Here is a 14,858-nt window from a genome sequence, read left to right on the forward strand (position 1 = left end):
TGTAACCTGTTGCTTTCTCCCTTATTCAGGTGCTGAGAGAAATTATGAAGTCTCAGGGAATAATGCCTCCAGCGGTAAAATTAGGTAAGTCTATTGTGGTGAGGAGGATTCCCCTTGTTTGTCCCTTTGTTTCACCTTGCTGTCCTTTTTTTCCCCTTAGGGGCCGGGGTACGGCGAAGATGCGGTGGAGGCTGCGCCGACCCGTGAAGAGGAATAGTACCCCCGGCGGTAAAATCAGGTAAGTCTATGGGGGTAACTAATATTGCCTCTGCTTATTCCCTTGGCTCACCTTGCTGTTCTTGTGTTCCCCTTAGGTGCCGGAGTGCGGCGGGAACATGCAGAAGGATGCGGTGAATAGTGAAGATGCTGCGAAAGCCGGTGAGTTCAGCGCGGCGCTGCAGCAGGCGAGGCGACGCGCATTAATTAACTTCTTTCTTCCAGCTCGAAGGTGCGGTGGATCGGGAATTCAGGTAAGGATCAACGGTATTGCTCTTGTTCTAACCTTTTCTCCTTCTTTCTCCCTTTTTCTAGGAGCTCCAGACTCGAGGCGGGCGTGGCAGAAGACTGGATGCAGACTTGCAGGCACAGTGAGCGTTATGCTGCTGGATGCAGAATAATGCGAAGCGTGTGCTGCTCTTCGGGCGTGGTTTAAATAGCCTCCAAAGTAGTCCCAGGTAAGTATTCCTCCCCGACCCCACCCGAGTAAAAAATAGTCCCTAGGTAAAGTAGCCCCTTCCAAGCCTCTTTTGGCTTGGATCTCTGCAGCATGGTCTGCATCAGGTAAGTTTGCAGCATGGTCTGCATCAGGTAAGTTTTAATCTATGAGCCTGGCGCCTATGGCGCCAGGACTGACTCTCCATATGAGCCTGGCGCCATAGATGCCAGGACTGCACCCACATGGCCCCTAGCAGGGGTTGTTGGGCTTGCTTGGAATAACTTGATGCCTGCTTCATGACAGAAGAATACATCTGAGGAGGTGTAGCTGATAGTGTGACTTCTTAGAGACGTCAGAGATGTGAGGAGAGAAGGAGAGTGTGGAGTCGAAGATTACCCCGAGGTTTTTAGCCTTGCAGGTGGGAGCAGGAAGAGGGCCAAGAGAGGCCGGCCAGAGAGCTGCAGAAAAGGAGGGAGTGGGTGTGCCGATGAGTAAAATCTCAGTTTTACTGGCATTAAGGCAGAGGTCATTGGCAGCACACCACTCCTGGATAGCAGAAAGACAGTCAGAGATGAGGGAAGGAGAGGAGGAGGCCGAGGGTAGCCTGAAAGTTAGCTTGGTATCATCCGCATAGCACTGAAAATTGGGGCAGAGAGTGGCAATGCGGTGGGCTAGGAGAGCCAGGTATTGGTTGAACAGCCAGGGAGAGAGGTTAGATCCCTGGGGGACACCACAGGTAGAGAAAAAGATATCGGAGAGGAAGGACCCAAGTTGGACCTAGGAGGGTCGGTCGGAGAGGAAAGAGGTCAGCCACACCAGAGCCTGACCAGTGATACCCAGGTTATCACGGAGACGGTTGAGCAGGATGGCATGGTTGACAGTATCAAAGGCGGAAGAGAGGTCAAGCAAGATGAGGACACATGGGGTGTTGGAGTCAAGGTTGGAGAGCAGGTCTTCACGGATGTTCAGGAGAGCAGTTTCTGTGCTTCTGGCAGCTCTGAAGCCAGACTGATGGTCATGAAGCCAGCCAACAGATTCAGTGTGGAGATTAAGCTGGGAAATGGCCAGTTTCTCCAGGAGCTTGCCCAGGAAGGGAGTGATGGAGATTGGGTGATAGTTAGCCGGGCAGGAGTTGTATCTCTAAACTCATTAAATCTATCTCATTGTAAAATTGTGAACTTCATCACTTATAAGCACTCCAATTTCTGCAGTTAAGTGAGGGTGAGATTAAATTATTTTGCCTAGGATCACATACTTCCGCTAAACAGAGTAACAGTGATTTGAACCCTCTCTGCAATTTAGGAACTTGACCATATACTTGGAACAACTCTATAGTCAAACCTTTCTTGGTACAAACGTTTTTGGAATGCCAAGGCTACAATACCACCGTTTCATAATTTACTTGCAAAATACACACATTGCATTGTAAAGCAACATGACAACATGTAAATCCTTATACCAACATGTTAAGCAAAAATAATGTAATTGTAGTTTTCCTTTCCACATCCTGATGAGAAAAAACTATTTCTTAATATGCAAAATGCTGCAAGCATTTTAACACACAAAATTAAAGAAGTTATGTAATAAACTGTTTTGGAAGTTATGCATGATAAGTACACTCGACTATGACATAAAAGCAAACTATTTTTGCAACATTGTGGACATAAAAGCTTTCAACGATGCTTTGTGTTGCTGGCTTTACATTTCACAGATTTGCACGTTGTTGTGTTCTATGCAAGGCCTTTCCGTTGGAAATGACCCAATAACCCACCATTCATAAGAAAGGCTCTGCTGCTGAGAACAAAAGAAAAATGTTGGGTGAGTTAAATTGCTGGCTGCAGAGTCAAGATGCTGTCTGTGTTTCTCAGAGGGTCTCCGACTTGGGAAATGTGCAGTACTTGATCCTCCGAGCCTAGCTTATTGTACATTTAGCTCGGGGAAAAAACAAATGCGCACAGGACGCTTTTTAGTATCATTTGAATGAAGGGTATGCACTTTAAAAAATAAATGTACTAGTGGAACGACGTAGCAATGATTTATATGACACTTCCATCTCCATCTTTAGATCCATCACGCTCTCCCACATCAACGGCTAAACAGATTCAAAGCGATGTAGTCTATCAGCTTGGACTTTTCCCTTTGGATAACATACTTCAAAGTTTCCCCACCAACCCCATAAAAAGCAGAGTGGGACACAGGAACCAGGTATATTGGACCTGCACTCATCAACACCACAGGTTTCGTACCTTCCACTCCCATTGTCCCACCAATGACCCACATCTCCATTTTCTTACAGAGCCAAGCACACAAAGGCCATCAAAAGTGGCAGAAGGGCACTATATAAGACCACTTACAATAGTAAGCGGTCAGGTGCTCAGGGGTATAGAGACCAAACTTTCTCCAGAGCCTTGTTCGGGTGCATAATTATTTTCTACAGCAAGTGGGCATTTATACCACCTTTGGGGTAGAGGGTAGGCTACGACATGTAGGGTACTATATAAGCAATGACAATTTGATGACTAATTAAAAGTGCCAGACAAAGGGCTAAAATAAGGGGAGGGGTATATGATATAGGAAGGCTGGCAGGAATTAGGTCATTCGAGTCTGAAATAATAGCCTGAGATAAGGCTATAACAACGACCACGAGGTAACTACATCCTTGGTAAAGCAGCGTCCTGAATCCAGCGCGCCTTTTCATTTCGCTACATCGCATGCGGCAGCAGAACACCCGAAGCAGGACACGGCGTGACGGACACGCCGTTCCCGAGTACCGTGCTGCCCATGGTCCCGGAGGATCAACTCCACTGCGCTCTGCATACCAACACAAGACGGATTCCTTTAACAGTCGACCATTGCTCCACCACGGGGGAATTTCACATCGCGTACAAACAGCAACCCTCCAGCACAGGTTCCCGAGCACCACCACGGAGTAAAGATTAAATCATTGTGTGCCGGCACGCAAGAGCATCGCCCCACATCAAAATCACATAGTTCCTGAGCGGCAAGATTCATTTGCCGGCATTTTCCTCTCATTCCGCAGTGTAGTGTACACAAGGCTCACCACGCGCCAAGAAGGCCCCATTCACGGTGCTGAGGCCATCCAGCCACCTGCAACAGTGGACATCAGACGCAAACCAAAACCATCTGCCCAGGTGAGAGCTTAAAAACCCTGTGCACCAGGCAAAGCCCTGCCGTCATGTCCAGCAATGAGGCTGACAGCAGTCTACAGAGCCCTGAGTCCAGCTCCACGCCGATTTCCAATCTGTCTGCAGGAACATTAAATTCTTTCAATCAGCAGAAACGAGCAGAGAGATCAGGAAACAAGATGGCCGCTACTCAAGGCGGGAAAGCCTGTGACCGAAAACGCAGCATTCTCCCACCACTAGCAGGAGTAGCTCCCACAGTACCTCAAGGGAGTCATCACGCAGTGACAGATGGCGCACAGAACAAAGAGATCATCCAAGTCGTCAGAGGAGCAGACAAAACTCACGGAAATGGCACCAACGCCACAAGATTGGATACCTGGAAGAATCTCTGCGACGTCGACGTGGGACTGTGATGCTGGAAATGCATCGGAGGGACAGGGCCTCCGTATCCTTGTCCTTTACTGCTTTTTATTGTGTGTTCTGTTGCGTTTTCCACGCAGGTGTTCATGTGGGACTCCTGGCGGTGTAGCTCTCTCCTTTGGTTTTGGTGAACAGACCCATGGGATTCCCTTATGGCACCCATGGGTGGGGGTACAACCCTGTGCCCCTAGTGTATGTTGATGGGCACCTGTGTGTGGCCCACAGAGCAGAGTAAGGGCTGGTGGCAGCTCTGTGCTGAAATGTCTGGTGCCCTGAGCGTCCTCCATTTTGGGATGCCCAGGCCCTGTCATTGGAATCGGTAGATTCCTGATGGAGACAAGATGGCCCCCATGGCCTCTTGCCTTCCATCGGCTGTTACGTTGATCTTCCTGAAGTCCCGGGAAGCCCTGACTCTGTCCCTTCCCCCTAACTGGCTGTTGGGTGGAAGTTCCATATATGGTAGTGTGGGGAAGTGCCGCCCAGACTGACTGGAGCCTTCCCAACGACCATATGTTGTGGGTACACCTGTGGGTGGGACCTGGGTAAATGGAGTGTGTGCCGAATACGCATTCTGCGTTGTGGATGTCTAGTTTCTGGTGTTTGACACAATGGGCCTCATTACACGGAAGGCGGTAAGGGTTAGCGGTCACCGGTAATGGTACCGGTGACCGTTAACCCTTACTGCCTTACTACGAGGTCCCTTTGCGGCTAGGTACTTTAACGCCTGCTGTTTAGCAGGCGTTAAAAACCAACCCGCAAAGGGACCAGGGTGCTAATTACGGTACCGCAATTTGCGGCACCGTAATTAGCACCTTCCCCATTCCCATAGAGCCCTATGGGGCAAAAATGGGAATGGGGAAGGGCAATGGGGGGCAAGGGGGAATTACCGCCCCGCCAACCTTGGAATAGGGCGATAATTCCCCTTTCCACCAAGGCGGTGCCGGTATTTTACCGGCATGGACCAAGGTGCTAATAACACCTTGGTCCTCCGCCTACCGTGTAATGAGCCCCAATGACTGAGACAGCCCTGCCCGAAACTGGTATGAATGCAGTGTGTAGTGTTGAATGGCGTGGTACTTGTCCGAATCCACATTCTGTGTTATGAGTGTCTGGATGGAGAAGAATGGCCTGAATGTACTGTGCACCTGTTTGGCTGACAGACTGCTGAATGCCCTTCGTACTGATTGGATGCTTGAATGTGATACAGCGGAATGAAGGGAGATCAACAGTATATCTGGGGACCGCTTACTGCTAGGAATCGTGTTTAGAAGTGTTCATAGCTGAAGCCCAAACTACGAAAGAGTAACTGGAGTGAAAATGCCCCTTGAAACCCTGCTAGAAGAGAAGAATTGCTGTTGCTCTCCATCATTCAGAAAGCTGTTGTGTCTCCAAGGACTAACCCACAGAGGACCTGGTAAGGCGCCCTCTTCCTGAGCTACGAGGGATAATTGTGCACCAGCTGATCTTTGCCAAAGCTCTCTGGTAGACAGACCTTCGATAGGCTGCCGACCCGAGACGGGGACTGCTGCGAAATCCCAAGGAGAAGTGCCTGGACTTGATCTGCTGTGCTCCCGTTTGCCTAAGAACTTTTGATCCAAGCATGCTCTCGCCTGCATCATCGCCCGGCTGATCCCGCTGGAGTAGGCCAGGCCGTCGACGCGCCGAGGAGCATCCGCCCGTGGGTTTCCCACCACCCAAAGACCACAGACACACCGACGACACAACGCCCTTGCTGGGCCACAGTTCTTCAAACTCTTTGCGGTCCAGAACTATCGACATCGAGGTGCCACGCACACCTCTTCCTTCCAGGACGTTCACGCTTCCCCGTCGATGAGCACTGCTAGGAAAGAAGCTGCCACTTCACCGTTGTAGCTCACCCTGTTCTCCGTCGGACGTTCGATGACCCGTGACTCCTGACTTAAAGGGAGGGCACTCAAGAAGGGCCGTTGATTCCCCAACGAGGAACGCTACAACGCCAGGTACTTTGGGGTTGCAGAACTATCGGAAAGTCTCTTGTGAACAATATATGGACTTGGCTTGTGATACATCTTTATGCTACAGCTTTTCCAGGTGGGGAGGTGAGAGGGGGTCTCCACACAGAACCGTGTCTCGGTAGCAGAGCAGTATTCTGCCAATTGTTCTAACCAACTGCTTTCCTCTTATATCCATTGTTGGTTTCCTTTACGAACTGATTTGTGTGACATTTAACCGTACAGTTGATGCACTTTAAAGAGATCTAATAGTAATTGTGGTACCACGTAGAACTGTATATTTGCCATTATAGATAACCAAGTTATCGTGAGATTGTACATAACCTTGAATATTCATTATATAAAGACTGTGTTTTAACTAATACAGTGTGCGGACATTCCTTTGTGGGTGCTTGGTGACTACACTGTACTTAAGAACCAGCCCGCATCACCTCCTGAGAAGCTAGGCCTTGATTGCTCGCCCACGTACCAATAATAGAGAATCTTGGCAGGAGTCCTCTGTGCCTCTCCTCTACCAAGTAGAGAGCGGAAGTACAGACCCCCCCCCCTCCGGTCCTTCACAGGGACTCATACATATAGTGTTCCAGAACATGTCTGCATACCTCGTCAGCCCAAAGGACATGATACAGAAAATGTTCCCGACATTATTCAAAGGGCTGGGAAAGCGCAAAGAAAAACAGATCAAACTGCACATAATACTCAGATCCAACCGACGGCTCAACACTAGAGAGGCATTCCTCTCAATATCCAAAAACATGTAGAAGATGAATTACAATCCCTGTTAGAACAAGACATAATGGAACTTGCGTCAGGACCCACACTGTGGGTGTCCCCGATAGTGCCCGTACCCAAAAAGGAGACCAAGACCAGCATCTGCATCTGTGTAGACATGAGGGATCCAAATGTAGCGATAGAAAGAGAACATCATCTCGCACCCAGGATAATGGACATGATGAATCTCTTACACAGGGCAAAACTATTCTCGAAATTGGACTTAAATAAGGGCTATCACAAGCTTGAACTGCATCCGTCCTCCAGGTACATCACCATGTTTTCTACGCACCTGGGACTATTCAGGTACAAAAGACGCAGCTTTGGAGTGTCATCAGCAGCCGAAATATTCCAAAATGAGATTCAAGTTATTAAGCACATTCCAAATTGTCTGAACTATAGTGATGACATTTTAATTTTCAGCGCCAACACAAGAAATTCATGATGACACACTAATAAGAGTATGCATGGCTCTCGAGGATGCTCACCTCACGCTCAACTCTGACAAGTGTTAACTTAGCAAGTCGACCTTAACATTTTTCGGGCACATATTTTAAAGTGACGGTCTACAACCAGACCCGCAAAAGGTACAAGCACTGGAGGAGGCTCCAAAACCCACCTATGTGTCTGCAGTAAGATCATTCCTGGGAATGGCGAGTTACTGTACGGGTAACATTCAAGATTTTGTGTCTGTGAGCACGTCCCTCCGACTACTCATGGGAAAACATCAAGAATTCTACTGGTCTGATGCGTGTGAGGAAGCCTTCCGGGAGATTAAGAAACACATTGCGTCAACTTCCTGCATGGCATACTATGACCCCGACGTCGACACAGAGTTGACAGTGGATGCTAGCCCGGTGGGGCTAGGGGCAATACTGGCTGAGTCCAAGCCAGGATCCTCACCCGAGGTGCATTGTAGCGTATGCAAGCCGAAGCCTCTCAGCAACTGGGTGTGCGTACTCACAACCGGAGAAGGACAGCCTGGCAGTTGTATGGGCATGTGAACATTACCACGTATTACCTGTATGGCCCTCCATTTACAATCATCACTGACCATCAAGTCCTCACCACAATCTATGGCAAACCAACAGCAAATATGCCACCACGCATCGCAAGATGGGGGACTGAGATTACATGAATACTCCTTTAAAATCATACACCACCCGGGGGAAGGACAACAACCCAGCAGACTTCTTGTCCAGGTACCCGCTGCAGCCTCATGACAACAGTTCATCAAGGCGAATCAATACATACACTATTTAATAAGCAATGCACTCCCCAAGTCCAACACAAGTGCTCAACTAACATATGCACTGATGACGGACCACTTACTTTAAAATAAAATGCGAATGCCGGAGGTAAAACCAGTGGCATGCCAAAGTCGACCATGGACATCCTCTATCCCCGACCGAAGAGAGACACTTCTGTACATTCAAGCTCATTCGGCACACGCTGTCCACGTCACCAGAGGGCCTGCTACTGAAAGAAAATAGACTTGTCATCCCTGCAAGTTTGCAAGAGCAAGTACTTGCACTAGCACATTCGGGACACAGGGGAATAGTATTGACGAAATGTCAACTCAGAACCAAGGTGTGGTTTCCCCAGATGGATGAGAACAGCGCATAGCATGCAAGGCAGTTGCCCCACGCATATTTCCAAAGCCCATCAAGATGTCCTTGATGCCGTTTCAAGTATGGGATGAGGTGGCCATTGACATGTTCGGCCGCTGGCAAATGGCAAGTACGTGCTGGTGATCATCATTGAAAGGTCCAGATTCCCGGAAGTGCACCTCATTCACTCCAACAGCGCCCAAGAAGTAATACCAGCTTTAGACAAGAATTTTGCAGACTTGGAATCCCGTCCATCGTCAAATCGGACAATGGCCCACCATTCAGCAGACATGATTTCGCCATGTTCGTGGAACATCTTGGCTTTCAACACCGTAAGATCACGCCACTGTGGCCAAAGGCCAATGGAACTGTAGAGAGATTTATGGGAAACCTGAAACGCTCCCTCCAAGTTTGCTCCATTGCTAACAGATCATTCAAGCAGGCAATCTGCACTCTGTTAAGGGACTACAGAAACACCCCACACAGCTCGACAGGGGAATGTCCATCTGCACTGATGTTCGGACGAGTACTAAGAACAACACTGCCACACAATCCAAAGGCATCCCTTCCTGACACGTATGTCGAAACTGCAAGAACAAAGGACAAGGAGAGTAAAACAAGGATGAAAAACTATGCTTACCAGAGGAGAACAAAACCCAGCCACATCCAGATAAGAGGATGTCCAGTCAAAGTTTCAAATACATAGTTTTGAAATACAATACTTTTGAAACAAAAGGATCGGGAAAAAAAATGTTCGAATGCATTTTTTTAATGTCATTTTTTTGGGGGTTTCGTATAGTAAAAATCCTGGACCCCCCCAAAAAAAAACTAAAAAACGTGCATTTTTTTTTTTTTTTGTCGATGCTTTTGAGTCGAAACTTTGACTATAAACCAGATAGGAGATCTGGTCTTGGTAAAGCAGTCCCAAGATGCTAAAGACGTCCCTCCGTTTAAGCCTGACCCAAGGACTGTGACACACATACAAGGGTCAATGATAACTGCAGCAAGCCACCGGGGCACCATCACACGGAACTCATCATTCTTCTGAAATTTTGAAGGTGATAGAAGGCATGAAAACACGACCCAGCGAGGGAAGAGGGCTCCTCAGATATAGACTCTGAATAGAGAGAAAAGGACAGGGACGGTTATGATAGCTCCAGTGACTGCACCATAAGAAAGATTCCACATGCACGCAGCCCCTCGCGAATAGTGGTACGTAAGCCGTCAAGGTGGATAGAAGAAATGAACTAAGGAACCCCAATCTCCATAATAAGGAAGGGGGAGATTTAACATCCTATTTCTATTGTGGCAGAAAGGAGCCGTGTCTCCTTTCCTTTGTTCATGAGTTGTAATCCACGTGGTGTTATGTGGGCAGGGGCCTGCGCCCAAGCCCCAGTTGATACTACATTGAACGGCCCCTTGTTTAATTGTATCTACGCTTTCACTAGAGTCTGAAATAATAGCCGGAGATAAGGCTATAACACAAATTAGAAGCATTAGGTTGAACAAGAATAAAAAGCTTTACGCAAGGTCTAGTCTAAGAAAGACAAACTGCCTATGTATAATGCACCCTGAACAATTATGATTGAGGTGCATCCTGGAAATGTAGAGCAATACAATGGAAGCTATTCAGACTTATCGGTCTTAGACATTGATTACTCAATGTAAAAGTATATACGAAGAACCTGTTTGTTCCCCACTCGTTACGCGATACAGATTCCTCCCGATTTTTCAGATTTTTATCCTCGATGCAATCCTAAAAAAAAAAAAAAGAAATTTCATTTCTGCCACTTTCTGTGGCAAAATGCTCCAGAATGTTGGCATGTACAGCCCATAACTTGTTGCGAAATCTCATAATCTACGCCAAAAATCCCCATTCCCTTTTTGTAGGGTATATCAGTTGTGGAAGCGCTCTTGTAGACAGTGTTACACGAAAACCGTTCTTTGCCTATTTTTTCCAGTTTTTGGCATTTGCCATTAAGACGCAGCACCAATAAAATAGGCACTTACCAGATTGAACTCTCTCCGAACTCGTCCCTGATGCGCACCACTTTGGTACGGAGGGTGGTAACTAATCATCAATGATGTTACTCATCTGAGAATAGTCGTAAAAAGCCGCTTTGGAACACGCAAAAAGGACCATCAATACTTGGACTAAATCCTCTCAGTATTTATTTAGATACAGTTTCTAGGTGATTATGACCAAACAACCACTACTTTTTAAAAAAATCATTACAATATTGTGCTTAATAGAAATTACACATCTTTATGGAAAATCTTCAAGATAAAACAACTATATCGCATGCTTAAAATACTAAACACTGTAATATAACACTGCAATCTGTTGGTGAAAACAGCGCATTTCATCAGTTAAATGATAAGTCAGTCAATACTTCTCAATGTACGCGGCCAGGTTAATATGGCTCCCAAGCAGTTTCCCCGGGTACTCGTTTTTTTAATGCCTTTCTAGGACCCGAGTGGCGAGTCCGGAATAATCATAGAAGTGTAGAGAAAACGTGCATATGAGACATGCTTGATCAATTGGATAAAACGGCGGCCATCTTGCAATGTACCTTGCTTCCACATGAAAGGCGGCTAACAATCTGTCAAAATACCCGTTGCATGTTTCAATCAAGGGCTGATTGGTACATTTAGTATGTTTTACGTGAAAAGCTGACGAATTGCATATAATATTTAAAAGTTCAAAGTATTATTGAATGTGTTATCTATTCGAAATCAATCCTTGTTATCCTAAAATATTCAGTAGTTAGAAATATATACGGCTAAGCTCTTGTAAGCACTCCCTGGCCCCACCGTGATTGCCATTTCTCTGAGTGTGACTGGCGTCTTTGTGGCTAGCGTTGCCGGGTTCGTCACACCAGTTATTTGTCCCGCCCCCTCCCTGCTGCTACCTCTTTCTACTCCAACACGGAGCCGGCCCCTGTACTACTGTCAGGATGAAGTGTCATTATGAGGCACTTGGGGTGCGCAGGGACGCTACGGACGACGACCTCAAAAAAGCTTACCGTCGGCTAGCGCTTCGGTGGCATCCAGGTACCTGAGATAGTACTCTCTGCCTGTCATTATTAGCAAACAACTGGGGAGCTGCAACTAAGTACATGGACCATCCATCCCATCATCCATTCTTCTTACTTCTTAGAGTTACCAGATATGGATGCCACTGGTGGCACTATGTTCAATGGCTAAACTTTTAACAGGCGAATCATGCCTTTTGGGAATTGTGGCCTTGTACAGTGGTGAAAATGGACAAGGTTTAAAGGGGGATACCACAAGGGACGGTGTGGGGCGGAGTTTGGAGGAGGGGCTCCGAGGAGGCGGAGCTCAGAGGGGGCGGAGCTGGAGTTAAGCTCCCATCAAAAAGGACATGTTTAAAAATGGTGCAATTTCTTTCATGCTGCTTATTTCTGCTGGAAAAATATAAAAGGTTCTCACCTTTTAAACCAGGCAATCTATAGTGCAATTTTCCCATGAAAGCAAAATATCCAACTATGAGACGTGCTTTGATGACAATTTTGTGTGGTCTTGTGAGGTAAGCGTCAACACTGGGAATGTGCAAACTGGGTGAAATCCTGGTAGCCAAACACTTGAGCAAGATTGCCAGCCTTAAAAACACCCAGTGGGTGCTGTGTCTGCCCTCATGTAGCCTTTACTTGTGTTCCGAAAAGGAGCCCAGGGCCACAATCGGGGAAAATAACTGCCCCAGTCTCCAGGATTGTAAACTCTCTTGCCACATGACATCCTGGGCAAATATTCACGACTCACTTGCACTTTCATCTCTCCTCATCCCCCTGTTTGGCTTTTAACAATTGCTCTGCTTTATAAAAGATGGCCTGAAAAGTATGCAAACCATTGTAAGGTATGCACACAAATATAAGAAGTTATATATTTGTGTGTGTACCTTACTATGGTTTGTGTACTTTTAAAGTAATCTTTTATAAACATAAGGAGAAATCTAGTAGACACACCGTGTACAATTGTGACATTCCCCCCATTTTGACTGAGAGACTACAAATACAAGAATCCTTGTTGGCATATGAGCCCCCAGCTTCGCATGTGTACCCTCTGTGAAGCTGAGTGCTCGCTAATGGGATCTGCTCTGTCTGCGCTCGCTCGAACAGAGTAAATTTGATCACTGAGCCGCCAGGCCGTGGGAGGCAGGCCGGGTCTTGATATCCAGCCAGACATTTGATGCCGGATCTCGGACCTGGAAAGTGGTGGCCCATTGGTCAGGGCTGGTTTTGTGAGTATGCACCAATGTGACTAAAGCACCAGGTCACCCCTCGCCGTGTACCTGCCCCCTTGTTGTCCCTCCCTGTGTGCTAGCTGCCCCTGCCCACATGCCTGCCCCCTTGCCTCCCCTGCCTGAATGCCTTCTTCCTTGTCGCACCTGTCCTTATGCGTGCCCTTTTGTCCCCCTGCCCGCATGCCTGCCTCTTTGTCCCCCTGCCCGTGTGCCTGCCCCTTATCACTCCTACCTGCGTGTCGGCTTCCTCTTTGTCACTCCTGCATGCCTGCCCACTCCTTGTCGCTCCCCCACATGCCTGCCACCTTCACCACTGCGTGCGCCTGCTCGTCTTCCACTCCCCTCCCCTCGAATGTGCCTGCCCGTCTTCCCCCTTGAGCCTTGCCTATCGTATCCCCCTGCATGCCTTACTTATCATCACACCCTGCGTGCCTACCCTGATGTGCCTTCCCTATCGTCATCAGTCATTCCTTTGCCCTGTATGCAGTTGGTTATTCCACACCCGCTGCCTTCCAGCCCAGTCATCGAATAACCCCCCCCACCCGATGCCAGTTCATCGTCTGCCATTCCTTCTCCTGCGCCTGTCAGCCCAGTGATTGGTTACTCCATCCCGTGGCTGCCCATCATCAGTCCCTTCCAGTGCATTCCTTTTAGTCTTTGGTCTCAGCCGCACACCTCCCTTTCCACCATCATCCCTCACCCATTGGTTACTTCCCTTTTACCCTCATACTGCCTGTTTTATTTCTGCTCCTCCCCCTTGTCTGTCAGCAGCCACTCTTCCCCCTCTCACCTTGTACATCCGTTGTGGCTCTAATGCCCTACCCACTCCCTTCACCCATTAGTCTTAGTTCTCCCCACCTTGCCTGTTGGATGTGCTTTTCCCATTCCGACACCCTTCCTGTCGGTCGGAGCTCTTCCCGCCTCGCTTGTTACTCCAACTAAACCTCCCCGAACTGGGTCTGTGTAGGTTTTATTCCCGGTAATATGCTGCTTAGTTAGATCATTGGCTTGGTGGTTACATACCTAATCCTAGACAAACAGGCTATCCCTATGTTTCTTTGGCTTAAATGATGGCAGCTGTGCTCTAGTGATCAAGGCTGCTCTCAGGAGGGGCGCATGTTAGACATGAACGCGGGGTAACACATGGTACTTAGCACTAAAGTGTCCTTGTAGAGCTATCTTGGAAATGTATCTTATATCTTGTAAAATTAAAGTAAAGGTGTTGGTGATGGTAAGTAGCTTGGGTTCAGAAAGTTTCTAGGGCCATCCTTGAATTTTGAACCTCTTTGTTGGGTCAACTACTAAGTGTAAGGAGCGCATGGTGGCAATAGTAGGACAGACATAACTGACGACAGTTGAAGGGTGTTTATTGAACTTTTGCAAGGGTGTGACAAACGCCTATCTAAACCAAAATCTACAGATGGGAGCAAACTACGACCATCAAATAATAATAATGCAGTCCTAGTGGAGTCTTGTCAAATTAAAAGGGCCTATATTAAAAAAAACCTATTGCCAATCCTTACTACTAAGTTACAAAATAATGTGAGGTAATGGTCATTAAAAAGAAAGAAGTGTTCACAAAATAATATGTCAGGGTGCTCGGGCCGTTGGAATCCCTCCCCCACGTTTTCAGCATGGGACAAGGCGGGTCACTCGAGCAAAGCAGTAACTGGCTTCTGCGGCACAAGGATACAGTTCCATTTTCTCAGTTCATGACCTTCTGTGTCCAAGTCTCTTTGCTTCTCACAAGTTTCTTGACGCAGAGGGTCTGCTGCACCAGAAACAACACATACATGTTCTCTTCAATATTCAACTTGATTGTTAATCCTGGATCCCCCTCAAGCGGGCTCAAATCCTTTTCATAAGCAAAAGAAAGTTCTACGTCGGATCCCCCTCTGGTGTGCTCAGATCCCTTTCAAATAAGGTTCAATTAGTCTCCCTCAGCCGGGCTCGGACCAATTTGTATTTACTTTAAACTATCGAAGACTTTCGAATGTGCAC

General features: G+C 47.5%; 2 protein-coding genes across 8 annotated transcripts in view; one reads left to right on the top strand and one right to left on the bottom strand.

Annotated features, from left to right (window-relative positions):
• The window catches only part of RAD1 (RAD1 checkpoint DNA exonuclease), a 266,136-nt gene extending 254,972 nt beyond the window's left edge, over positions 1–11,164 (bottom strand). The window contains exon 1 of one of the 4 annotated variants that reach the window (XM_069627109.1): positions 10,987–11,164. The gene's annotated coding sequence lies outside the window, so the exon portion shown is untranslated. Of the gene's footprint in view, positions 1–10,278; positions 10,333–10,603; positions 10,741–10,986 lie in introns of those variants that run through there. The other 3 variants (XM_069627107.1, XM_069627108.1, XM_069627110.1) reach the window with 3 other exon arrangements.
• Positions 11,165–11,483: 319 nt separating this feature from the next.
• Positions 11,484–14,858, top strand: part of DNAJC21 (DnaJ heat shock protein family (Hsp40) member C21) — a 705,789-nt gene continuing 702,414 nt past the window's right edge. For 3 of the 4 annotated variants that reach the window (XM_069627112.1, XM_069627113.1, XM_069627114.1), the window contains exon 1: positions 11,488–11,647. In XM_069627112.1, coding sequence (XP_069483213.1) covers positions 11,551–11,647 — 97 coding nt within the window. In that variant the 5' untranslated portion in view covers positions 11,488–11,550. Of the gene's footprint in view, positions 11,648–14,858 lie in introns of all 4 variants that reach the window. The other variant, XM_069627111.1, reaches the window with a different exon arrangement.

The sequence above is a fragment of the Ambystoma mexicanum genome, chromosome 6p (assembly GCF_040938575.1).
Source record: "Ambystoma mexicanum isolate Mex_15411 chromosome 6p, UKY_AmexF1_1, whole genome shotgun sequence".
NCBI classification, from domain to species: domain Eukaryota; kingdom Metazoa; phylum Chordata; class Amphibia; order Caudata; family Ambystomatidae; genus Ambystoma; species Ambystoma mexicanum.